The sequence below is a fragment of the Schistocerca gregaria genome, chromosome 4, assembly GCF_023897955.1.
Source record: "Schistocerca gregaria isolate iqSchGreg1 chromosome 4, iqSchGreg1.2, whole genome shotgun sequence".
Classification (NCBI taxonomy): Eukaryota; Metazoa; Arthropoda; class Insecta; order Orthoptera; family Acrididae; genus Schistocerca; species Schistocerca gregaria.
In genome coordinates this window covers 201,660,657-201,686,378 of record NC_064923.1, presented here as the reverse complement: position 1 = coordinate 201,686,378, position 25,722 = coordinate 201,660,657, and the positions used below count along the sequence as shown (strand labels likewise).

General features: G+C 38.3%; 1 protein-coding gene across 1 annotated transcript in view; it reads left to right on the top strand.

The window, feature by feature from the left end:
* The window catches only part of LOC126267011 (breast cancer type 2 susceptibility protein homolog), a 222,346-nt gene that overhangs the window by 29,681 nt on the left and 166,943 nt on the right, over positions 1–25,722 (top strand). Inside the window, exons 2-3 of the mRNA XM_049971781.1 lie at positions 4,086–4,152; positions 14,862–15,027. Coding sequence (XP_049827738.1) covers positions 4,086–4,152; positions 14,862–15,027 — 233 coding nt within the window. The remainder of the gene's footprint in view (positions 1–4,085; positions 4,153–14,861; positions 15,028–25,722) is intronic.

Here is a 25,722-nt window from a genome sequence, read left to right as displayed (position 1 = left end):
TCTGTGTATTACTATTGTATAATCAATCTGAAATCTTCCTATGTCTCCAGGTCTCTTCCACGCATCTGTCTTCTTTTGTGATTCGTAAATCCAAGTGTTAGTTATGGTTAAATTATGCTCTATGCAAAATTCCTCTTTCATTCCTTTTACCCAGTCAATATTCACCTACTATTTTTCCATCTATTCCTTTTGTAGTGTTGGATTCCAGTCCCCCATCACTATTAAATGTTTGTCATCCTTAACTATCTGAATAATTTGTTGCATTTCTTCAATCTCTTTACCATCTTCAAAGCTAGTTGGCACATATCCTTGTACTAAGTTGGTGGGTGTGGGCTTCATGTCTATCTTGGCTACAATAATGCATAGATTATCCGCATTCCTGTTTTCTTATTCATTATTAAACCTACACCTGCATCTCCCTATTTGATTTATGTATTAAAAACAAAGATTCCATGACTTACCAAACGGGAAAGCACTGGTAGATAGACACAATAAAGAAACACACAAACACACACACAAAATTTCAAGTTTTCGCAACCAATGGTTGCTTCATCAGGAGAGAGGGAAGGAGAGGGAAAGACGAAAGGATGGGGGTTTTAAGGGAGAGGGTAAGGAGCCATTCCAATCCCGGAAGTGGAAAGACTTACCTTAGGGGGAAAAAAAGGACAGGTACACGCGCGCGAACACACACACACACACACACACACACACACACACACACACACACACACACACACACACACACATTTAAAGGCAAAGAGTTTGGGCAGAGACGTCAGTCGAGGCGGAAGTGCAGAGACAAAGATGTTGTTGAATGACAGGTGAGGTATGAGTGGCGGCAACTTGAAATTAGCGGAGGTTGAGGCCTGGTGGATAACAGGAAGAGAGGATATATTTAAGGGCAAGTTCCCGTTATCCACCAGGCCTCAACCTCCGCTAATTTCAAGTTGCCGCCACTCATACTTCACCTGTCATTCAACAACATCTTTGCCTCTGCACTTCCGCCTCGACTGACATATCTGCCCAAACTCTTTGCCTTTAAATGTGTGTGTGTGTGTGTGTGTGTGTGTGTGTGTGTGTGTGTGTGTGTGTGTGTTTTCCTTACACTCTCCCTTAAAACCCACACCCTTTCTTCTTTCCCTCTCCTTCCCTCTTTCCTGCTGAAGCAACCTTTGGTCACGAAAGCTTGAAATTTTGTGTGTGTGATTGTGGTTTTTTTATTGTGTCTATCTACCAGTGATTTCCCGTTTGGTAAGTCATGGAATCTTTGTTTTTAATGTATTTTTCGCATGTGGAATGTTTCTTTCTATTTTATCCCTATTTGATTTTGTATTTATAACCTTGTAATCACCTGACCAGAAGTCCTGACCCTTGTGCCACCGAACTTCACTTAATTCCCACTATATCGAACATTAATGTATCCATTTGCGTTTTAAGTTTTCTAATCTACCTGCCTGATTAAGGAATCTGACTTTCCACACTCTAGTCCATAGAATGCCAGTTTTTCTCCTGATAACATCATCCTGAGTAGTCCCCACCCAGAGATCTGAATGGATGACTATTTGACCTCTGGTGTATTTTACTCAAGAGGATGCCTTCATCATTTAACCATCTTCTGTAAGAACCTGGGGCACATTTATTTATTCATTTTTCAAACTCTCACAAATGACATACAGGTTTGAAAAATAAATTAATAATGTGCTCTATATTCTTACAGAAGATAGTACTGGTCAAAATGACAGAAATTGCTTATAAACATTGTTCCTGAAACAAGTACTTGTTAAGATATGAGCCATTTTACCAGTGTTGAAAATGGTCAGTATCCAGTGGTGTATGCTGTCTTTAAGTAGACGTTCATTGCTCATTTCTTATGGGTTATGTATGTCTCTGTATTTAGTTTTCTGATTGTGAAGTTGTTGTCAGATGTAGCACATATAACTGTCTACATCATCCTTCATTCTGTATGTACCATCATGACATTGTAATGGCACCAGAACAATATTTGTGATTCCATGGAGTGTAAACAAAGTAAACAGTCAAACTGAGTGCTATTAAGCATTGTGAAAAATGGCACATGTGGTATTTTTCTGTGGTTTAGCCACTGGCATTACTGGACAGTCACATATTATGTGTACTGACAACATCCTCAATATCACATTCAATCTGAGAAACTTTTAAATAGGTTGTTCTGGCGACTTGCAGATATGGGATCATTTACAACAAAAACAACAGTTGACTGTAGACCTCTCACAGTTTTCATGCTGGATGTGTGGAGGTGAGTGTTGAGTCAATTAAAATATTATCATGAAATGATTGTGAAGAATTTGAGCTGCTGATGGCTTAAACTACACTTTTTCTTGTTCAGTTCTACTCAATAACTTTATTCATATTGGTGTCAGTAAGTGTAAGGCCACAGAGCGTTAGACCATCATGTTCGATTACAGATCTGCCAATGGATTGTAAGACGGAAAGCTAAAGATCCATGGTTCATAGTTTGCTTTTTATTTATAGATGAGGTGGCATTTACATGACATGAGATAATAAATTACCATGATGACCATGTATGAGTAGATGCAAATCCTTGAGCAATCGTGTGAACAAGATATAAGATTCACTTTAGTATTTATGCATGAGCAGGAATTTGAGGTGACATATTCACAGAAGCATATAGTTCACCAGAGAAATTAATAGTTGCTCTTCATCATTAATTTCAGCTTGACATATTATTCACACTATTGGAGAATGATACTCTTGCAGAAAGGCAATGGATATAGTTTATGAACAGCACCACTCCATTTTATACATCTCTTACGACAGTAGTTAACACAATCACCATCAACAACATCCTGACAACATCATCTCAACCTTGAAGGTTTAATTGAAGAAGAAACCTTTTATAGTAGTTTGAATATTAACATTAAATGTATAGAGGAAAGTATATAATATTTGCTTCCCTTCGTTTATGTACACCCTGACCTGTCTAACCTACCTGCCTATAATTAAATACAGCTCTTCAACTTGCACAGTTACTTCTCTCAACATGTTTCTATTCCATTGTGCATCATTTAATCCTTCAATCATTTTTTCATATTCATGGATAAACCCACCTCTTGCTCCGTAAGCTGTGCTTTCCATTATGATGTGCTTGTTTACCACTTAACAAATAAGAACATTTCATCTTGATTATAGTTTCATATAATGATTTAGTTTTTTGTGGCATGAAGTGCACGCTTAAACTCTTCTCTTGATTGGTCTGTTTCTGCAGAAAACCAGGATGAGATTTTTTGGCTCAGTCTTAATGCAAAACACTTACTTCTTTTACCCAAACTAGTTTCAATTAGAATTTCACTAGAGAGAGAGAGTGAGTGAGAGTGAGTGAGAGAGAGAGAGAGAGAGAGAGAGAGAGAGAGAGAGAGAGATGTACAGTGATACTGGTTACTAGTTGCTTGGAAAATTGTACCTGCAATAAGTTGCTCATGTTGAAAACAGCATATAATGTGAGGAAACACATTATTTTACAGTTTGATAATTTTTTAGGTAAGAAAGGCATTTGAAGTAAGGTGAAATATGAAAAAGTTAAGAAGGTATTTGAATGATGCAATTTGTAGCTTGAAGCAGCAATATTGAAATGATGCTAATTTCATGGGAATTTTAATGTGTTCTTCACACTAATGGCTCACTGATGATGATAAAATTTTTGACAAAACTGGTTCATGTGTAGCAAACAACGTGGTGACGATTGTAACTAATAGCAAAAAAAAAAAAGGTTTTTCACAGCAGCGTATGATGCTACAATATGATTTTAGAAGAAAAACATTTTGCATCAAAGCAAACACAAAGATCACTGAAGTAACCTTCATTGAATCAGTAATTAAGGTGGAGTGAATGTACTGAGGAAGTAAACAAACAAAGATGATCGATGAATAGTATGTGTGACTACAAATTTTTGAATAATTTGGAAGATTTTTTATAACAGCAGTATGTTGTGATGTACTTACACACAAATATCTGATTTTGTGTGTGTTACAAATATTGTCCACAGTTCCAGATTATTATTTCTGAAGGAATTATTGTTCATATTGCAGGGCATGATCCAGCAGCAGCTGTTCCTGTTGGGCTACCTGCAGTTAATCCATCATTTTCCGTAGACACGTGAGCATTGTTTTATTACATTGTATGCTAATTAGTGATAGGAAGATCTCATTTCTATGTTATCCTATTGGCAACTATGTACTGTGTGCATATTTGTCACGTATACATACATGAATCTCATGAGTTTTGATTAACAAAAATTAACATTTAAAAAAAAAGTTTGGTGTTTTGCTTATATTTAGTGTTCCATGCTATGCCACAATTTTTGCTGCTCCTCGCGGCTGCTATGGTTGCAGGTTCGAATCCTGCATCGGGCATGAATGTGTGTGATTTCCTTAGGTTGGTTAGGTTTATAGTTATAAGTCTAGGGGACTGATGACCTCAGATGTTAAGTCCCATAGTGCTTAGAGCCATTTGAACTATTTTCCCCACAAAATTCATATAAGCAAGCACATGCACAGTCATGGAGAACATGTAGTGTTTAATAAACTAACTTTCATGGAAATATTTAATTATTTTTTTCATCAGCCGTTTAATACAGTATTTAACATACAGTAGCGCAACATATTTTGATTAAAGTAACTTTGATGTTTCAGTAAGTTGAGAAAGAAATACAAATGGCTGGGGACTGGTCCCTACCACTCAACTTGCACAAGTGCCCCCTGTTCACTTTGTTCCCTATACTTAGACTTGTCAAATGTGGGCTGCTGCAGGTGGGCAAAACTGCCCCTCCCCACTGCAGTGAGTCAATTAAAAAGTTATTTTATTTGAGCTATACTACAGTGTACTACGTTATTTTGTTTAAAACAAATTTTTTGATAGATGTTATGGTCATGTAATAGAACACACTTGTTGCAGTCACAGAAACTTGAAAGGATTGTTTAGCCCATAGATCTGAATCTCATTCATAACTTTTGTTATTTGGTTTTGGCAGGATTAAGCACATTAGAATAAGTTTGTAATATTAGAGTGATTCTTATTAATGTTTAACAACTCCAAAAGCGACATAAATGATGCTCAGACAAATGATTTAATGTGAGACATGCAGGGCCGCAAGTGTTGGGAAATATCCCAAAAATGCATAACAAATGCTGAACGCTTGATGTCACCAGATGAAGTACTTCGCCCCAAGTACAGCAGCTGGGCTTGTCGATCCAACCCTCGCTGGTATGGGGTAGTGCTACACATTGCTCTGGTAGGTGCTCTGTTTTCATTCTTACATTATGTGATGTGATAGGGTAGTGATGGTAGTGCTTGCAAATAGCAACAATGTACAAATCATTTCATATGTTAGATCTTATCTGATAACTAACCTTGAATTCAGAACACAGCATATCTGACCACTGTCTTACCTTCCCTCAATACATTTTGTGCCTTCAGTGTCCCTGCTCCATGCATTTGATAATCCGTTGTAGCAGACGATACATGGAAAGGTAAATCACACTGTGAGAGTTTTCCTAAATATATCTTGCTGCAAACACATTGTAATTAGTAGTACCATAGCACATATGCATGTCTGCAGGTTGTTAAATGTGAATTGATTCATCATGGTCTTTTATTTTCACTACCACGAGCACTACAGTATCACATTAAGTAATGTGACAATGAAAATAGGGTAGCCTACCAGTGAGATAAGGATCGACAAATCAAACCACTGCACTTGCAGTGAGATACATCATCTGGAAACATCACTTGTTCAGCAATGTGGCTGATGAAAAAGACAGACCCCGGTGCATACGTCACAAGCTGACTGTCACATGACCAGAATAGACCTGAGCCCACGGGCTGAGCTCCGCATATGAATGATGTTTCTAAATCTTTTGACTCATAATTAACTGTTTACATACAAATGAGAAATGCTTCTTCTACCAGATTTCGCTATTTTGGAGTCCTGCTGATTACTGGCACTGCAACAGAACATAAGGTTGCAGAGTAGTGAACTTAAGGTATACACTCAACACAAATGATATAACCATATGCTCTTAGTTTTCAGTCTCTTCTGTTGAACAGCCCTTATTTCATACTACATGCAGTGCCTCATGCAATTGATAATCATTTTGCAATGTTTTTTCGTTTTTGTCCGTGTTTTTTAGCACACACAAGGAATGACTAATGTGTCTCTAGAGTCTGAATTTTCCCTGCATAAAAACACAAGATAAATTAAAACTTACGCATATCATTGAAAGGATTCTCACAGAGAACGTCCATCGTCTGTTTTACATTAAAGATTGGCTGTCTGATGTAAATATGAACCAAATTACATCTCTCATCAGATGAATGAACTATATTTGTCATTTAACTATAAATACATCAAATACAGCAAAGATTGGTCACTATAAGTCAGAATTTATAAACCAACTAGGGAGGAGTCACCAATTATGATAAAGGCAATATTATACGAAGCATCAAAGAATGGATCAGTACTGCAATAAATGCATTCTTGAAGAGGAGGAGATGAGGTACTGGCAGAAGTAAGGCTTTGGGGACAGGCAGTGAGTCGTGCTTGGGTAGCTCAGTTGGTAGCGCACTTGCCTGCGAAAGGCAAAGGTCAGAGTCTCGATCTGGCACACAGTTTTAATCTGCCAGAAAATTACACATGCATTTTTCATTTGCAGCTTCAAGAACATGAACAGAAGGTACTGGGATGAAACAAGGTATCATGCTTCTGAGGCCACATTTGTCATTCAGAGCTGATTAATTGAAAAGAAACTGGCTTACAGAAATTTTATAGTTTCTTATGTAAATATGGAGCTTCAGCGTACTTTCCTTATTTACAAAACTAAATAACAAGCAACTATAATTCTGTGCTATGCTGCATTTTTAGCACTTCAGTCGTCTATATAAAAGATCAAATTGTGGCTGGGGTTGATAGTTAAATCCTTTTACTGTAATTCACTGGGGGAAATCTCTGACAAAGTTACTGCTTGTTCACAAATTAGAAAAGAGAATTGCAAAAAACATACTATCACTTCAGGATATCAGCTGTCCATTCACCTTGGTAAAGAACGACTCAAAGACCCATGATGTGTAATCATATGATGTATACACCTGAATGAAGGTGAACATGTAATTAATGAACAAACTTTCAAAATCTACAGCAGGAACATTAACCAATTGTCTACATAAGTGAACTTTGTTAAAGTAATAAGCTATGTTAGAGAGTATTCCAGAGTACTATATTTCTAATGAATGTAGTTATCACTGAAGGAGTTCAGAGGGTTTTAGGAGATGTTCTACATTCTCTGTAACACATAGGGGCAGAAGTATTCAAGAAAGATCAAATGATTGATTGTATTTGTTGTAAAGTTCAAACACCCGCGCGCATACACACACACACACACACACACACACACACACACACACAACTTTAAAATAAATAATCAATAAATGAAAGTCACTTTCTGGGTTCGGTATAATTATAAATATATAATAAAACAAAAATAAAAAGTAATAAATAATTATATCTAAAAACAAAGTTGATGTGACTTACCAAACAAAAGTGCTGGCAGGTCGATAGATACACAAACATACACACAAAATTCAAGCTTTTGCAACCAACGGTTGCTTCTTCAGGAAAGAGGGAAGGAGAGGGAAAGACAAAAGGATGTGGGTTTTAAGGGAGAGGGTAAGGAGTCATTCCAATCCCAGGAGCGGAAAGACTTGCCTTAAGGGGAGAAAAGGACAGGTATACACTCGCGCGCGCGCGCACACGCACACACACACGCACACACACACGCACACACACACACACACACACACACACACACACACACACACACACACACACACACACACACACAAGCACATTTATTTAAGATGTAGAGATGTACATTTATGTGTTACGCAATTTTGTATTTATGTGTGTAGAATATACTTAATGTTTTTAAGTTTTTATGGAACTCCCACTGAAATCTGTTCTCTTATTGTTATAAAGCTTCTCAAAATTATTAAAAAGAATCTTGTTTTTTACACAGAGAAATATTCTCTAATTTGTTTAACACAGTGTTGTGCAACACACATTTATGTCTAGCATCAATGACCTTAGAGTCCACTAATTTTCTGTAACTTATATTATGAGCAACTGAAAGCTGTTTCCCACATGTCATGAACTGCTGCAGGTGATTTTTTTTTCATGATTATAATTAAAGTTGAACTTTCAAACCACTGTAGAAATAACACTGGTGGTCAGAATGACGTCAAATTGCAATGGAATATTATCGGAGGGAGAAAATGTATGGCAAAAGAAAAATAAATAGTTACAAATTGTAGCAATAGATGGCACCGTAAGCATCATAATTTAATAATTGTCAACTAAAAAATTAATGAATCATACAGCAATGCCTAAAGTGTACCTTCGACATTAAACAAACTGTACTACTCGTGTGCATGGGTGTACAGGTGTGATACTGTTAGTTATGTAAGCCCATACACCACGGCAAGGTCATATGACATTGGATGGTAAAAATCTGCTTTTAATTGTCCTGAGGCCAAAAACTGCATAAAAAGCATAACTCACATTGGTTTTTAATTGTCCTGAGGCCAAAAACCACATAAAAAGCATAAATCAAAATCAAATTAGATTATTAATTTCCTTGTGACTGGCGCAAAACAAATTCAATATGCTGTCCACCATTTTCTACAATAAGTCGTAATCGAAAAACAGCATGTTCCACAACTGATCAAAGCGTTTCTGGGGTCACGTTCAGAATGTGCTGCGTAATGCATGCCTTCAACACAGCCAAGTTTTCAGTTGGAACACTGGACACAACATCTTTCAGATAGCCCCACAGCCAGAAGTTACATGAATTAAGTTCAGGTGATTGAGGTGGCCAGGCTGTAGGGAAATGGCGGCTGATAACTCTAGCATTTCGAAAGTGGCACTTCAGCAGCTCCTTGTTTGGATTTTCAATGTGCAGAGGTGCACCATCTTTCATAAAAACGATCAAATCCACGCTGTTAGAGAGCTGGAATGATGTGATTGCACAAAAGACAGTTGTAGTGCTTACCAATGACAATACAGGCAACAGGACCAGAAGCACCTGCCTCTTCGAAAAAATTTGGCCCTGTGATAAATGATGCTGTAAATCTGCACCTCACAGTGACCTTTTCAGGATGAAATGGTACTGGTTGATTTGCATGTGGTTTTTCTGCTGCCCATATTCAACAGTTCTGTGTATTGACATATCCTGCCAGATGGAAGTGGGTTTCATCTGTCCACAAAATATTCCACGGCCATTCATTGTCCACTTCCATGCGAACAAGAAATTCTAAAGCAAAAGTATCTCTTGCTGGCAGGCCAACAGGAAACAACTTGTGCACATGGGTAATTTTGAATAGATAGCAAAGAAGGATATTTCGTAGGGTTTTATGCACCGTGCTCATGGGTATGTTCAATGTTTGGGCAATTCTCCGTGCACTACATGTTTGCACACCACCACCACTTGTCTCTTCCTGCATTGCTGTGGACACTGCTTCCACTGACATCAAATCAGTTCAATTTCTCCCCTTCCAGGTTGCACACCAAAAGAACCCATCTCTTCAAATTTCCAAATCATTTTCTCTAGACTCCTAGCAGTGGTCAGACCAGTACCTTTTTTCAGTGTCCAGAAGTTCTGCAGAGTGATGTGTGCACAGTCATCATTCTTGTAATACTGCTTCACAAGCACAGCACGATCATGCATTGAGGCAGTTATGGCAAACATCGCAGATGCCCAAGGAGGAAAATCCATGTACCCAATGTGTTTATACCAACTTCATTGGGTCGTGCGCATGACAGGCGTTTTCATTTATGTATTCTGACACACACAGTACCATCTGTTGATCAATTTTCACACAAATTTTTTGTCTTCTTCCATATGTTTTACCCCTTTTTCGATAATATTCCGTTGCATATTGATGTCATTCTGATCAGTGGTGTTATTTCTACAGAAGTTTGAAAGTTTAACTTTAATTGTAATTACCCTGTGTATATGTATTTTTCAATCTTTGCTCTGCTTCACAGGAATCAAAATCTTCAGCCGTACAGTGTCGTGGTGATCAGCAAAGAGTACATCATTCTTAAATCTAAGCTTTCTTTCATTTTCTAATACCTGAATGTAACTTATTAATAATTGAAAACACTCAGTTGACAGTATGATCCAAATTGACTCTGCTAATTATCAGATTGAAATTTTCCTAGCAGAATGTAATCCAGTTAACATTTATTACATAAATATTGAATTACTTCAAGAAGGGCTTGTGTGATTAAAATCAAAGATTGAAATGTCTGTCATGAAGGAGCAACATTTGATGGGACAGTCCCCAAATTTTTAGCCAGTGATACTTGTCACTTAAAAACTATTCTGATTATCAGAGGTAGTTCTAACGACTTCTCTGTATGGATCATTGAACATTTGGCCTTCAGACACACTTTTAACATAACAATTTTCCACCAGTGGGCTGTAGTCTGAAGAAAAGCTGCAGTCTGATTTATCTCTCTAGATGTGTCACGCATGTCTTTTGTTGCATATTTCAGTGAAACTACATTATTTTCATTGAAATGTCTTAAAGCTAATTTTACATTGTGCTTTTGTAAGGAAGATGTATACCAAACCTTGGATGATTACTGTACTTAACTAATGAGTTTTATTTTCTTTTTCAAAAAGTAGTTCTAGATGACTAAATTGTGCTGCCAAACTGACTGAATGGTTATTCATGTCAGGAAAATACATTGTCAGTGTCATATTTCTCTTTGACTCCCAGGTATTCCTAACAGATTTTAACTCGTGGACTGTATCAAAAATTCTAGAAGAATTCAAGGATTGTACAATACTGGGCTGTAGGATTTTGTTTGGATTGAAGAGTTCAAGAGTCTTTCTGTTCACACTGTTGTTATCAGCAATGAGGCTGACAACTTTGAATCATATCTCTTTTACCATGTACAGAACATTACTTGTTAAAGACTTTAACGGTTCAGCTGTCATACTTGCAACATTAAAATATTTGGATAGAAGACAAGAAACCATTAAAACCTGGGTCATCTTAGCACACGTTGCAGCATGAAGAGTATTATTTCCATACATTTCACCACAATTAAATGAAATCTGTGGCTGCACATAAATCTCATCCATTAAAAGGAACTCTAAAAGTTCATGTTGTTCAACATGCTGAATCCTATTTTTCAAATATTGGGTACTTTCGGGTGAAGAACTAACTAACTGGTAACTATGAATAAGCTTCTGTCAGGTACAAGGATGCAGAAGAACCATAAAATCACGTTTTTTCAGAGCATTGTTACAGAGACTGAATACACAATAAACAACATGCTAATATCATCATTTTGTTACCGTACTGCTTATTGTTTTATGATATCTGTGACAGTTCAAGTTGTTCAACAACGAAGTTTATGTATTCATTTTCATCGTTGCTAGGTATGGTTTGCACACACGGGATAGCACAGTCTAACTCACTTCTGGCATCTGGCATTATCTTAATTTTTTCCACTTGTAACATGATGCTGTCTAAAGTGTTTAACAGAATTGAGTCTCTTTGAGTTACTTGAAGAACCATGAACAGAGAGATTACTGGCAGTATTAACGTTTAAACTGTAACTCAAATCACAGTTTATTGTGATGAAGGAAGTGACACAAGGCACTCCCCTATCAACTCCCGACAGACAAAGATGCAGTTTATTGTTATCATTCATCACTGACCACTTATTACTATTAATTTTTCTGGTCTCTAAAAGTGAACTTATGCCATTTAAGTTTCATAGTGCGTCCTGTGTGTGGTGGTTCTTATTGGATTCAATACTATCCTGAATGGCTTTTCACAGGTTGCCTTTTTTTACATCAGCAAGGCGTTTTGCTTTCGTGACAGTTTTAGAACAATAGGTTGGCATGTTTGGAAATATGGTTTGCATTGCATGGCATCTTCTCTTTCGGGATTATCGTGGAAACACTTTTAGTTCACCTTTGTCCATAATTCTATCCACTCGAATTACGTGTGATTTGTCGAAATGTTTCACACATACCATTGGTTGTTTTAGTTTAGAGAAATTCATTGTAATGTGATGGGCCACATATTACAGCAATTTTCATTGAATGACAGTGAAAATATTGTTGTCTTCACAGTTTCTGATTTGTAATTTGATCTACATCCAAGTACACTGCATTTGCGTAGCATTTCAGTATTTCACAAAATCTATAAACAAACTGAAATAAATATAATTTACGACTTTTCAAGTACCTGTCAGTTAATTTGTAATACTCTATTTTATTAATAATAATGTTTGTTATAACTGGAGCACTCTGTACTAAACTTCGATGTTACCCAGCTTCTTGATATAAGTATTTATTTCCAAACAGGTTAGTATAAAATCACAAAAAGGTGGTGAGCCATGTGCGCACTTGGACAGTCACTGTAGTAGTGGCTTGCACAATATGACATACTTATTTCAAAAATCTCACTGAAGGAAATTAGACGGTTAAGTAAATCCTTGTGCTTGAGGTTCTATACACTTCTGATTATTATATTTTCAGTTACACCTATTTCATTATTAAAAAAATTGTAGTAGCACTGAATGTTTTCGCTATATAGATCAGAACAAACTTGAGTGAGAATAACTTACACTATAGAACTTCGTTCACATAAAACTCAAACTAACTAAACCGCTTAACATGAGGCACACAAGCAATCTACACTGTGGTCCAACATGCTGATGTCATGACAACGCACCAGGGCCTGTATTTCTCATAGGCCTTGTTCAGCAGTTGTCATCCAGTTTTGGGATATTTCATGAAATTTGTGGCCCCACGTGTCTTATATTAAATTACATGTCTCAGTGTCATGTGTGTCACTTTGAGAGTTTTTAAACGTTAATAAGAATTACCTTGTAAATAGTATAGCTAATTACAAGTTTTTTCATTTGCTGCAGGTTGTGTATGGTAGAAATAAGTGCTGGGTGTAATGAACATAATTACTGTAGGTAATGTTGTCACACAGTTATTAATCTGTATTAAGGGGGAGGCCAACTCAGTTGCATAGCTAGTTCCATGTTCCATGTATTATGTAAAAATGCTTATTGCATGAGTTCTTTTGTGAAGAGTTTCACATTATTAATTATTTTTGTTAATATATGCTGTGCATTTATGGATGAGCGTGTACTTAAATAATATGGTGATTTGTTTTATTTCTGCTTTTTTTTGTACTCGGCGGAACATTATTCCATGGAGAAACGCATAAGTGGCAAATAAGTGTTCTTCATAATTTATATGTGCTGCAAGTTTTGGAATAAATGTTTGTCCATAGAATAGTAGCAATCAAGAAGAAATGTTTCCAATGTGTTAAATTTGCAATGTATTGGGTGCTTTCGTACCCTTGGGTAACTGAAAAAGGCTTTTTATACCAACATAGCTCACCTCTCTCTGAATCAGTCAATTTTAGTGAAGAACAACAAAGATCATTTTTCTTTCTGTTATAGTATTGTGATTACCCTTCCAAACTGTGGTGCATAATCTTCAATAAATCTGCTGAAAGAATATATAGAATGTTTCAAAGTATTTGCATCAAATGTCTGGGGAGAATTTGTGTTGGAGATAAAATTTTCGCTAGTGTTTCCCAGTGACACGAGACATCCTTTTGTATCCGTTATGCCTCTGAGAGATTGCAGAAACTCTGTGACATGCCCATACAATGTATGTTGCCTACAATCCATTTTCTGCTGTGTATGAAAAGGCACTTGGCCCAGGAAAGGTTAAAGTTCCTGACTTCCTTCTAAAATAGCTATCATCAAACGAGCCTATCCATTCCTCAGTACCTCTTCTGTTTGTTATTATTGATATCTATTTTCATATGCTGTTACAGAATAATAATTTGTAACACACAGGAAAAATAAATCATTTAACATGTTAGCTTATATACGTCTCGTTAATGTGCAATGACATTAAGCACAAACATTGATTAGTTCATTTGTTCAAAAGACCCAATAAATTGGTTTTTCGCCTTTCACATTGTGTTTTCATCAGTATGTATAGTCAAAAAGTTTGGGTGAGTTTTCTTTTTTTAATTACTGCTGATATTTTACTGTTAACTGTATACTAATTGGTTGCAGAAGTTTTTCTTTCTTTCTTTCATTTTTCTTCTGAAATTAGGGGAGTGACCATAAAATAATGTGACTTAATAATTCATCTGTCAGTGTAAAGTTTTCTCTAGTCTTGTGTGGCAAACTCTACCAATATTGTCAAAGACATTTCCTTTTTCTGAACACATGTGGAAGTAACTGTGTAGGGGGTAATGAAATGTAAGAATAAATTGCAGATGTGTGTTCCTAAACTAGCAAAAAATTATTAAAGTGTACCACAAAAAGTAACACAAGGCAAAGTATTCACCCACTTGTGCGTAACTATGATCATATTGGATGACAGCAACATATATGTGCTACTCCAAACTAATAGAGTATAGTTATATTTTGGAAACTGTACAGATATGGTGGCAAACCATAGTAGATGTTACACAATGCAAAATAGTGCCATGTATAACATGTATTTGTTTGGTCTAACTGATACTTCCACAAAAATGCAAATACCTGTTTTGCGTCTTTCTGAGCTCTTACTGTGAAGCCAGACAGCTAATACTTATTGTTACTTGCAGTTGGTTCTAGACTATGAGCCACCAGTTCTATTACTACGCATCACTGTATTATTGATGAATTGTGTGCATTATGTTTGTGTATATAAATTCTGTATGTGTTCTGTACATATCCCTTGATGTTTAATATCATTCTGTGACAGGAATCTCATGCCGTGTACAGCGAAGATCCCAGAATCTTTATGTGACTTGCTCAATTTTGAGAATACATCATGGACAAGTTCTTTGGCTACTCCGCATGGACAAAATGTAACTTATTCTAACCTCAACACAGAAGAGAAGAAAGTATTGGTCTCTAGCAAACCTGTCGTACGTAATTTTTATCATCATAAAATGTTTTCTACTGGAAATTTTATGCTTACATGTTTTTAAGTTCCCTTTTTTTATGTGTGTATATGAGAAACAGAATCAACTGTTCTGTGACGCGAAAAATACTGTTAACATGTCAGTACTTGGTTAGTTGAAAAGAATGACACCATTTTGCATAATTAGTGAGTTATGTACACTGAGGTGACAAAAGTCATGGACAGTGATATGCACATATACAGATGGAAGTCGTGTCATGTAGACAATGTATAAAACTCCAGTGCAATGGCGGAGCTATCCTTTCCATTCAGGCAATTCATATGAAAATGTTTTCGACGTCATTAAAACCACATTATGGGAAGTGACAGACTTTGAATGCAGAATGGTCATTGGAGCTAGACACACACAATATTCCTTTTCGGAAATCATTAGGAAATTCAGTATTCAAAGATCCACAATGTCAAGAGTGTGCTGAGGATACAAAAAGGCCTTACTTCTCACCCCGGACAACACCGTGGCAGACAGCCTTCATTAAACAACTGAGAGTAGTGGCGTTTACATAGAGTTTTCAGCGCTAACAGATATGCAGCACTGTGTGAAATAACCACATAAAGTAATGTGGAATGTGAGACGAATGTGTCCGTTAGGACAGTGCAGTGAAATTTGGCTGAAGTGGACTACAACAGCAGGCGACTGATTTGCTAACAGCACGTCATCACCTGCAGTGCCTCTTCTGGACTTGTGATTGGTTGGACCTTAGATAACTGGAAAACCGTGTTCTGGTCAGCTGAGTCCTAGTTTCGGTTGATAAGAGCTGATGGTAGGGTTCGAATGTGGTGTAGGCCCAACAAATCCAGGGACACAAGTTGTGCAAGCTGGTGGTGGAGAGTGTGTTTACATGGAATAAACTGGGTCATGTGGCCCAACTGAACTAATCATTGACTGTGAATAGTTATGTTTGGCTACTTGGAGACCATTTTCAGCCATTCATGGACTTAATGTTCCAAACAACAATGGAATTTTACCATATGACCAGGCCACAGCTGTTCATGTTTGCTTTGAAGAACATTCTGGACATTCAAGTGATTGATATGGCTACCCAGATTGTCCGACATCAATCTCATCACATGATATCCTGCACCAGCAACACTTTTGCAATTATGGATGGCTGTAGACTTCGGCTCAATATTTCTGCAGGAGACTTCAAGTGATGTGTTGAGTCCACGCCATGTTGAGTAAAAGGAGGTCCAACCTGATATTAGGAGGTATCTCATGACTTTTGTCACATCAGTGTGTTTCTGACGGAATGTCATACTCATTAGCAATGCATCTCAGTTTCATCTAGAATACATTGACTTAATTGGGAACTTTGTTATAAAAATAAAGTATTTTCTGCTCTTCTCATGTGCTTAACAGGTTTTCCCCTACTGCTCATTAATGCACCTGTTAAATGATGGTTTCATAGTCCAACATCCTAATTGTTTGCAGGATATGTTAACAAAATTCATTGACCAATTTTTGTTCCACGATGATATCTTCAAACTGCCAAAAGCTGCTATACCAATTTAATTGTTTGGTTCTCACCCAACTGCTTTTACAATGAAAAGTATGAAAGCAAATGACACGTACATGCAAACTTAATAATAAAAGAATGTGAATACACTTGTAATAATTAAATGTTTTCCTGAGACATTTAAGTCTCTTTTTATCATCTAGGTCTCTCTTTATCATCTAGGATAATGATTGAAGCAGACAAAATGAATTAAAATTTGTGCAGCAGCCGAAACTCAAACCTGTATCTTTTTGCTTGCTAGGCAGAAATGCTAACCATTACACCACCACAGTAGGATGGTCACAATATGTAAGGGAAAAATGAATTGAAGTTTGTGTCAGGGAGGGCACTCAGCTTAGGTAGTTTGTGCAGCAATGGTAACCGTCCTACTGCAATGGTGTAATGGTTAGCATTTCTGCCTAGCAAGCAAGAAGACCCGGGTTCGAGTCCCAACCGCAGCACAAATTTTAATTCATTTCGTCTGCTTCAAACACTTATAATAGCTATGACTCTAAGATTGTAAATATTCATGTAATGCAGGGTTTCCCAAACTATTTTCCATGGAACACATGCTTCACAGGACGTGAATAAGTGTTCTGCGAAAAACTATTAATGAGATGTCAGTTTTTTTGTATTTTTTATTTTATTTATTTATTTATTCCTTTACCCCTCAACATTCCAATGGTACCAATTAAATTTTTAACATTTTATGTTTTCTGTGTCATTAGTTATGATTTAAAATTGAAGTGATCTCTTAGTAAAACAAGCGTTTCTCATTTTTTAAAATTTTATTAACGTTCAAAATTAACAAGGTGTTCCATCAAAGTACCAGAGTTCTCAGAATGTTCTATCAGAGGAAGTGTTTGGGAATCCCTGATCTAGTAATATAACTCTAGCATAGAAGGGCAGGTCACTGACATCAGCCATACAAGTGAGATATAAGAGCCCAGTGCGTTCAGCGTAACAAATATGTCAGTTTCTTGGCATGAGATGTACAAACAAGTTACTAGTAGCCACTGTGTGGTGTAGAATGGCCCTAAATTATTGTTGTTGTCTCCAGTCTGAAGACTAGTTTGTTACAGTTCTCAATGTTGATCTGTGCTGTGGAACACTCTTCATAACAATAGCAACCATTTGAACCTGGGTACTGTGTTTGAGCCCTGGCCTCTCCCTATAATTTTTATCCCCCTACTTCCTTCTGTTATCAAACTGATGATTCATTGATACCACAGGATGTGTCCTATCTATTGATCTCTTCTTTTATTTGAGCTATGCCACAAGTCTCTTTTTCCACTATTTGGTTTGATACCTTCTTTTAGTATCAGATCTACTCATCTGCAACATTCTTCTGCAGCACCACATTGCAAAAGCTTCCACTCTATTCATTTCTGAACTGCTTATTGTCCTTGTTTCACTCCCATACAAGGCTACAGTTGAGACAAATACCTTCAGAAAGAACTTCCTTACATTTAAATTAACATTCAGTTTAATAAATTTCTCTTCTTCAGATTTACTATTTCCAGTCTTTATTTCATACCCTTGGTGCTTCAGCAATTGGTTAATTTGCTGCCAAATAACAGAACTCGTCTATTTTTTTTTTTCAGTGTGCTATTCTATTAACTTTGTTTTACTTTTCAAGACATAATGGATTCCATCCAACTGCTCTCCCAATTCCCTTACCATCTTGGACAGAATTACAATGTCATCAGCAAACCTCAAAGTTTTCTCCCTGGATTTAATTTTTATTCCCTTTCCAAATTACCCCTTGGTTTCCTTCGCTGTTTGCTCAATGTCCATATTGAATGACATGGAGAATAGGTTACAACCCTATCTCACACTCTTCTCAATTACTGCTTCTCTTCCACATCCTTGAACTCAAAATGCAGTTTGACTCTTCAACAATTTGTTGATAACTTCTTGCTCCGTGTATTATATCCCTGACACTGTCAGAATTTTAAAGTGTGTATTCCAATCAACATTTTCAAAAGCTTTTTCTAAATTTGGAAATGCTGTAAACATAAGTTTTCCTTTCTTTAACACTCTTCAAAGATAATTCATAGTATCGGTAGTGCCCTGCATGTTCCTGCATGTCTCTGGGACCCAAACTGATCTTCCCCAAGGTAAGCCACTACCAGTTTTTTCCATTTTTCTGTAAATAATTTGTGTCAGTATTTTGCAACCATGGCTTTTTAGACATATAGTTTGGTAATATTCACACCTGCTTGCACCTGCCTTTTTACAGCTGAAACTTTTTACACTCTTGTAGAAGTCTGGGGGTATTGTCTGATACGTTTTGCATATTAAGTCAAAAACTTTTGCCATGACTAACTCTCCCAAGGATCTCAATAGTTCTCAGAGAAAGTTGTCTACTCTAGGAGCCATGTTTCGACTTTGGCCTTGCAGTGCTGTGTCACATTCTTCTCACAATATCACATCTGTCATCTCCATTTACTTCAGCCTCAGTTTCTATAATATTTCTGAGAGTTCTTTTCCCTTTTATAGCTCTATATATTCCTTCCCTTTTTCAGCTGTCCCTTCTTTGGGTATGTTAGATGACTCATCCATAGAGAGTGAAATGAGATATCAGGACGCCAGTGGATTTGTTTAATTACGTTCTTTATTCCAACCCTCAGCTGTAGTACATTAGGAACAGTTCAGTGGAGGCCTCCAGTTGCATCTCATGCGAAACAATAGACATCCAGCATTGCTGATAATGCAAAGAGCAGGGCTGAACATGGTGTCACTCGAATGCCACTGTCAGCGGTGTCTCTGGCTGTGGCCATGATGACAGTGTGGAGGCGCAGCTGACGATAGCGTGGAAGTGGCCTTGACCTCCCTCCAGCGAGTGGGAGGTGCTCTGGTGGCAGCTGCTCTTGTGACTCAGGGCAGGCTGCCCCACCCCGTGGTTGAACAGCGGGCCCCATACTGCGTTCTGGAATGTCGCTTGGGTTGTCATAGGCTATGCTATTAAGACGAGAGTATTTTAGTACATGAATGGCTGAGTATTTACACACTCTGGACTACGTTCGTTTAGGGCTTAAGGCTCATACTTTAAACACTTCCACGATGGCTACTTAAGAAAGGCTTCCGTCCTTCCACAAGTGTATTGCAGCATCAGCTGTTGCTATACCGCACCCAGCTGGCTCCGCTTTGCAGTGCCTGTCGGTCGTGTTTTGCCTTCGCAATGTGTAACTCTCTTGCCTGCCTGTGGTTGACTCTGTTGCAACTGACTTCTGCTCTGGAATACTTTTTGACCAGATACAGTCAATATGCTACATTGCCCTCCTTTTTATCAAGACCCAGTCCATCAGATCGACCAAACTAGATTATCCTTTACACTAGAGGTCCTTGGCGACCATCCCTTCTAGCCCTGTTTTATCTGTTAAGAATTATTCTAACAGTTGGTTCCCTTAACACTATCACTTAATCTTACACATTTCTACAGAACCCTTTGAGCTGCTCCCTAACTCAAACATCGTGGAACTTATTTCATTACTAGGCTTCTTGCACAATAACTTCTAACTCTCTGATTAATTTTTGCTCGTAAGTTTCGAACAATTATCCTTAATGCTACTCCCTTCTGTATTCATCTTCCTTCTGCTGTTTTAATGCTCGGGGTATCCTATCCAGTGGAATCTGAACAACAGCTGGGTCTGAACTCAGTCTTGTGCTTTATATATTCCGTGTACCAAAACAAGGACTACACTCTAGCAGAACAAGTGTCACTGTGGTGGTTTGTATGACAGTAGTCTCTTTCCAATACTGATTTTGCCAATATAAATTTACATTCAGCACCATGGTTTCAAGATAGACTCATCTGTCCTGCTTGTTCAGAAACGTGTTTATAGACGGCCTTAATTCCAGCCCTGAAGTTTGATTTAAGCTGGTTAGATTTGTTGTAGGTAGCATTTCCATGGGCTCCTCTGGCAAATACAAAGAAGGCTGCAAAATATTCAGGTGGGTTATCCATAACAGTACAGCAGGTGAATGGAAAGTAGACCCCATTATCTCGCACACTCTCCCATTTGATAATAATTCACTCCTGTTTAATTCTAGGCACTTTGCTGATATAAGCTTCTCCTGCTCAAAACATCTAGCCACTACTATCATCTTGTCGAAGCTAGAATACAACAAACGCATCGTGACCTGCTGAAAGTGCAGTTTCGGCTTGATCACACCTTTATTGCATTTTCTCACCTCCTGTCTCATTAGCAATTTCAATGCGCAGGAATTCTTCTCTTCTCTTATCACCATATTCGGACGGACTGTGATATCGACTCGGTAGAATTTTTGTAACTTTGCTTCCTCCTTTTCTATGTATCTTCCCTTATCTTTTCAAATTAATAATATTAACTGAATTTTTACTGTTACAGCTTTCTTCAGTATCATCCACATGACAGGATATGCATGAACTGTGCTTGTTTCCCTGCTACTGGTATAGAAACAGAAATGTTAACTTTCACTCCATCAGTTTTTGTGCTCGGGTTCTAAAACCAACCCCAGCTATGGCATTAGTTCTTTCTGTGCTCTCCTTAGACCTCTACATATTGCTCTGATGAGAAGTAGTTTACCCCTACGTGGCCTCTTCTTCCAGCGTGCTGCATAGCCTCCTGTAGTTCTGTTACTTTCCCTCATGCTTCCCAAATACTGTGTTCCATGGACTGCAACCATTTTGTCATTACTACTTCCCTATCTAAGACTTCTACTTCAGTTTGCAGTATCCTGGTATTCTGATTAGATGCCTCTTCTGTAGCTCTGGCATACTGCATTACTTCTCCAGTCAGATGTCGTAGTAGTTGTGTGTTATTTAATATGTCCTTCCTTAAACTTGCAATCTGCACAATGTGCCAATCACTCCCAACTTTGTTCCCTTTTGCCCACTGCTTAACCTCTTCTACAGTGTCGTTTACTCTCCGAATGTCTTTCTCATCAGCAATGCCAAATATTGTTTTCGTAGGCCAACCTCCAGCATTGATCCAACCCCTCTTCTTGCGCATTTGTGGAATAACCTCCAGTACCTGGTTCTTCTCGCTCCTTAATTTCCCTTATGTTCCATGTACTCGCTCACATACCCAGGCACTTCCTTGGAATAACCCATGCCTTTCAGTTCCCTGATGAAATTTATTGGATGCTTCTTCCAATCTTCTCACTTTGTTGCACTTCTCCCATGTGTTGAATACCATCTGTATCACGAAGTGATGACTGGTGATCACTACAGCTTCCTGCTTGGCAAACAGCACTTCCCCTTTCAGGTGCTGATTTTGTAATACAAAGATTCGTAGTCCCACTATGAACATCATCATCTTGCCTTCTGTGCATCTCACCTAAGAGCAGGAATATCTATCGCTTTCCTTCCCCTTAAATTCATTGCTACTCTGCAGCTGCTTATACTAATTACACTAAATCTGTACCTAACCTAATGTCTGCTTCCGAGGCCTTAATCCATACAGGCTCTTTGTTACCGTTTCATTCAAATCCTCTTGTTTACCTTCTGATACCTGTCTCCTCACTCTCTATTTCTGGTCTGCATCTACTATCCCTACAATAACTTTCGGACTCTCTTGAAAAGGTATCAGCTGCCATACATGCACAATTGTCATTCTCGTTGGCAGTTGAATCTTGACATTTATTGGGGATGTAGTCTCTACCACTTGATGTGGCCCCTGATACTTTGCAAAAACTTCGTCTTTCCCTTTGGCATATACGAAGTTGATAGCATCACTCACTGACCAACCTTATACTGTGGCAATCACGATGTACAGCCCACTGCTTTTTACTTTTTCTGCAGTGCTCATGTGTTTGACCTCCGTTCTCTATTCCAAACTTCCCCAATCACTCTGACTAATTCTTTAACAGACTCTCCTGTTTTCCCTTTCCTCATTTTCAGTATGTCAAATGGTGATAGCCTTTTTACGGCCCTAAACTACTCCATATGCTGACAATCCTGTATCTCTGCGCTGTCTTGAGTCGTAGATGGAGACTACGTACTTCATATAGGCATCCTGGCTGGTGTGGTATAAGTCAACGTAGTATCTAAGCATCTTCCTTGTCCTCTGCACTCTTTCAATTCTTCAATTTGCATGTGGATGGAGAGGACTCTTCCTAACTTCATCACATTTAATAACTTACACAGTTCCCTGAATAGGTCTGACTTGAAGCTCACTCCATGCTCAGTTACTATTGTTTCAGGCACTCCAATCTTCAGTATCACAAGTGCTTGTGACACTGTTGCTGACAATTTCTACATATCTTGAAAAAGATATATGACTGTGATTTCACCCTTATTTCCTGGAGGTGTTTTATTGAATGAACCTAAAACATCAATCCCCAGGAATTCCAGTGGTGCTAATGCTTCAGTTAACCTCTGCAATGGTACTCTTGTTGGACACCAATCTGCTCCATGTGCGCACTGTATGCAATTCCTCACATACTGGTTTTTATCTGTCTGCCTACACCTCCACCAATACTTTTCTGCAGTTCTTCTGTTGGTAGATCGGCAGCCTCCGTGATCTGCTAATATGTGATCATGAGCTTCTTGTAGCACTCTATTCCTTAGCTTCGCTGGTACCAATACCAACACTCCCAGCTTGGTTTCTCTGCATAGCAACCCAGCCTTCATACAGAATGTCACACTGCTTGAAATGTTGCTTAGATTCATCATCCGCTCTCTGTGCAGTTTGCCATTCCTTATGCTCATTATCCCCAATAAAAATAAACTACTTTTCTCCTCGGGCCATCTGCATTTCCTTGTTTCTTCCCAGATTTATGTGTGACTTCAAAATTAAATTCACTTAGTCTCACTGCCCATCATGTCAACCTACTAGAAGGATCCTTTAACCCTAACAACCATTTTAACACCACGTGTTATTACTCTCTCACTGCCCAATATGTCAACCTACTAGAAGGATTATTTAACCCTAACAACCATTTTAATGCCCCATGATCTGTTATTACTATAAACTTATTACTGTACAGATAACATTTGAAATATATGAGTCCATAAATAACGTTTAACGCAACTTTCTCCATTGTGGAATAATTTCTTTCTGCAGAATTTAGTTACCTTGATGTGTAAGATGATACCGTTTGGTTTATGGGGAGCTCAACTGCATGGTCATCAGCACCCGTACAAGTTCAGTTTTTACACAGTCCAATTTAGCCACTGTCAGGAATGATGATGATGATGATGATGATGATGATTATGATATGAGGTGAACAACACAAACGCCCAGTCTCCAGACAGAGAAAATCCCCAAACTGGTTGGGAATTGAACCCAGGACCCCATGATCATGAGGCACCAACGCTAGCCACTAGACCACGAGCTGCAGACAATGTGTAAGCTACCGGATGTTCTATGTATTCTACCTCATGTGACAACACATAGCCAAATGCATAATTTGCTGCATCATATGAAAAACAAGTTCTATATTGAAATCTGGAAATACCACTATTGGACTCGATGTTAAAGCTTCTTTTAGCTCTTCGAAAGCATCCTGGCACCTCTCTCATCACAAAAATTTAGTACCCTGTTTCAACATGTCAACAGTTTGGCAGTATCCGCAACTCCTTCTACGAACCAGTGGTAATGGTTCGCAACTCTCAGAACAATTGCAACTCCATAACAGATTGTGGTACAGGAAATTCATGTACAGCTCTAATTAGTATTGGCTCTGCCTTAATCCCATTTTTACTTATGATATGATCTAGATATGCTACCTCTTCCGTCACAAAACTACACTTTTAAGTACTCAGTGATAACTTCACTGTTTTCAACTTTGGGAATACTTCCCTTAATCGCTCATATGTTGTCCCATAGATGATCATATCATCGAGATACACTGAAAGTGCCCAATCCACCCGCCCAGCACTTCTTATTCCAGTCCTGTGACCAGTTTATCCTACCCCTTCAGGGACCAGGCCACCTATGAAAGCAGCCATGTCATTTACCAGCTCTGCTACAATAATTGCACAGCTTTTTGTTCCAGTGTGACTACCAACCAGCTGTCCACCAGGATGAAAGGCCACCACCAAACTGGCCAAGAGGAAAGTAGACCACCATGTGACACAACATGCAGTTGAACATAACACACATGATTTCAATGGCTGCTTCACTGCCCAAGACATATGGAGCCTTTCCTCCACCAATAGCTTTTCTGAGCTGCACAGACAGGTGTTATCGATACAACACATTTTGTGATCCCATAACTATCCCGGCCTCAATCTATGGTAACTATTGTCCCACCACTCTCCATCCAACATTTTCCACCCCCTCTGTTCTATCATCTCCTCCCCATTCTCATTCTCACTCTGTTTATTTGCCACCCTCTGCTGCCAACACATCTGGCCATCTTTACCTTCTGCTTTCCTTTTTCCCCCATCTCTCTGCCCCACAATGTTGTGACACTGTGCCTGTTTGCATTCTAGTCCATGCAGGGGCAGAGTCCACCAGACAATGTTTGTCTCTCTCCTCACCCATACAGCACTGCCCCACCCCCCTCCAGATTGCTGCTTGCATCCCATGAGATAGTTGCATTCCTACTCGAGATGGTGGAGTTGGCGGTCATGTGTGCATGACTTGCTTGCGTGTATGAGTGATGTGTGTCTCTGTTTTACCGAGGAAGGCTGTGGCCATAAACTTATAATCTTTAATTGTGTCTGTCTGCAACATAACATATCTTCTTCATGATAAGTAACAGTCTGTCTTTTCTTTCTTTAAATTCGTCATGTGTTGTGGCTCCCATAAGAGCTTCTGCGTACCCTGCATTAAGTTTTAGCTTCTCCTTTTAGTTTCAGTTTTGAAACACTCAATAATTCCTTATCAGGCCAACTGTCCACCTCTGCCAGATTTCCAAGGTCTCCCACAAAGGTCCTCCGTTGCCTTATCAGAAAAACGAGCAATTAAACTTACAACTGACAAATCCACAACCTGTTGTGATGATAGTGATTCTCCCAACCCATGTAGTTCTGTATAATCTGCTGTTAATTGGACTACTTTTTCTAACAATATGTGTACTGCTTCTGGTGCTGATACACCTTGCACCTCTGGTTCTGTCGATGCTTTGTCCTTGACGGCACTCATTTTGAGGATTGACATTCACAAGACAAGAAAACAAAATAAATTAATTCAATTCTTACATCCAACCAT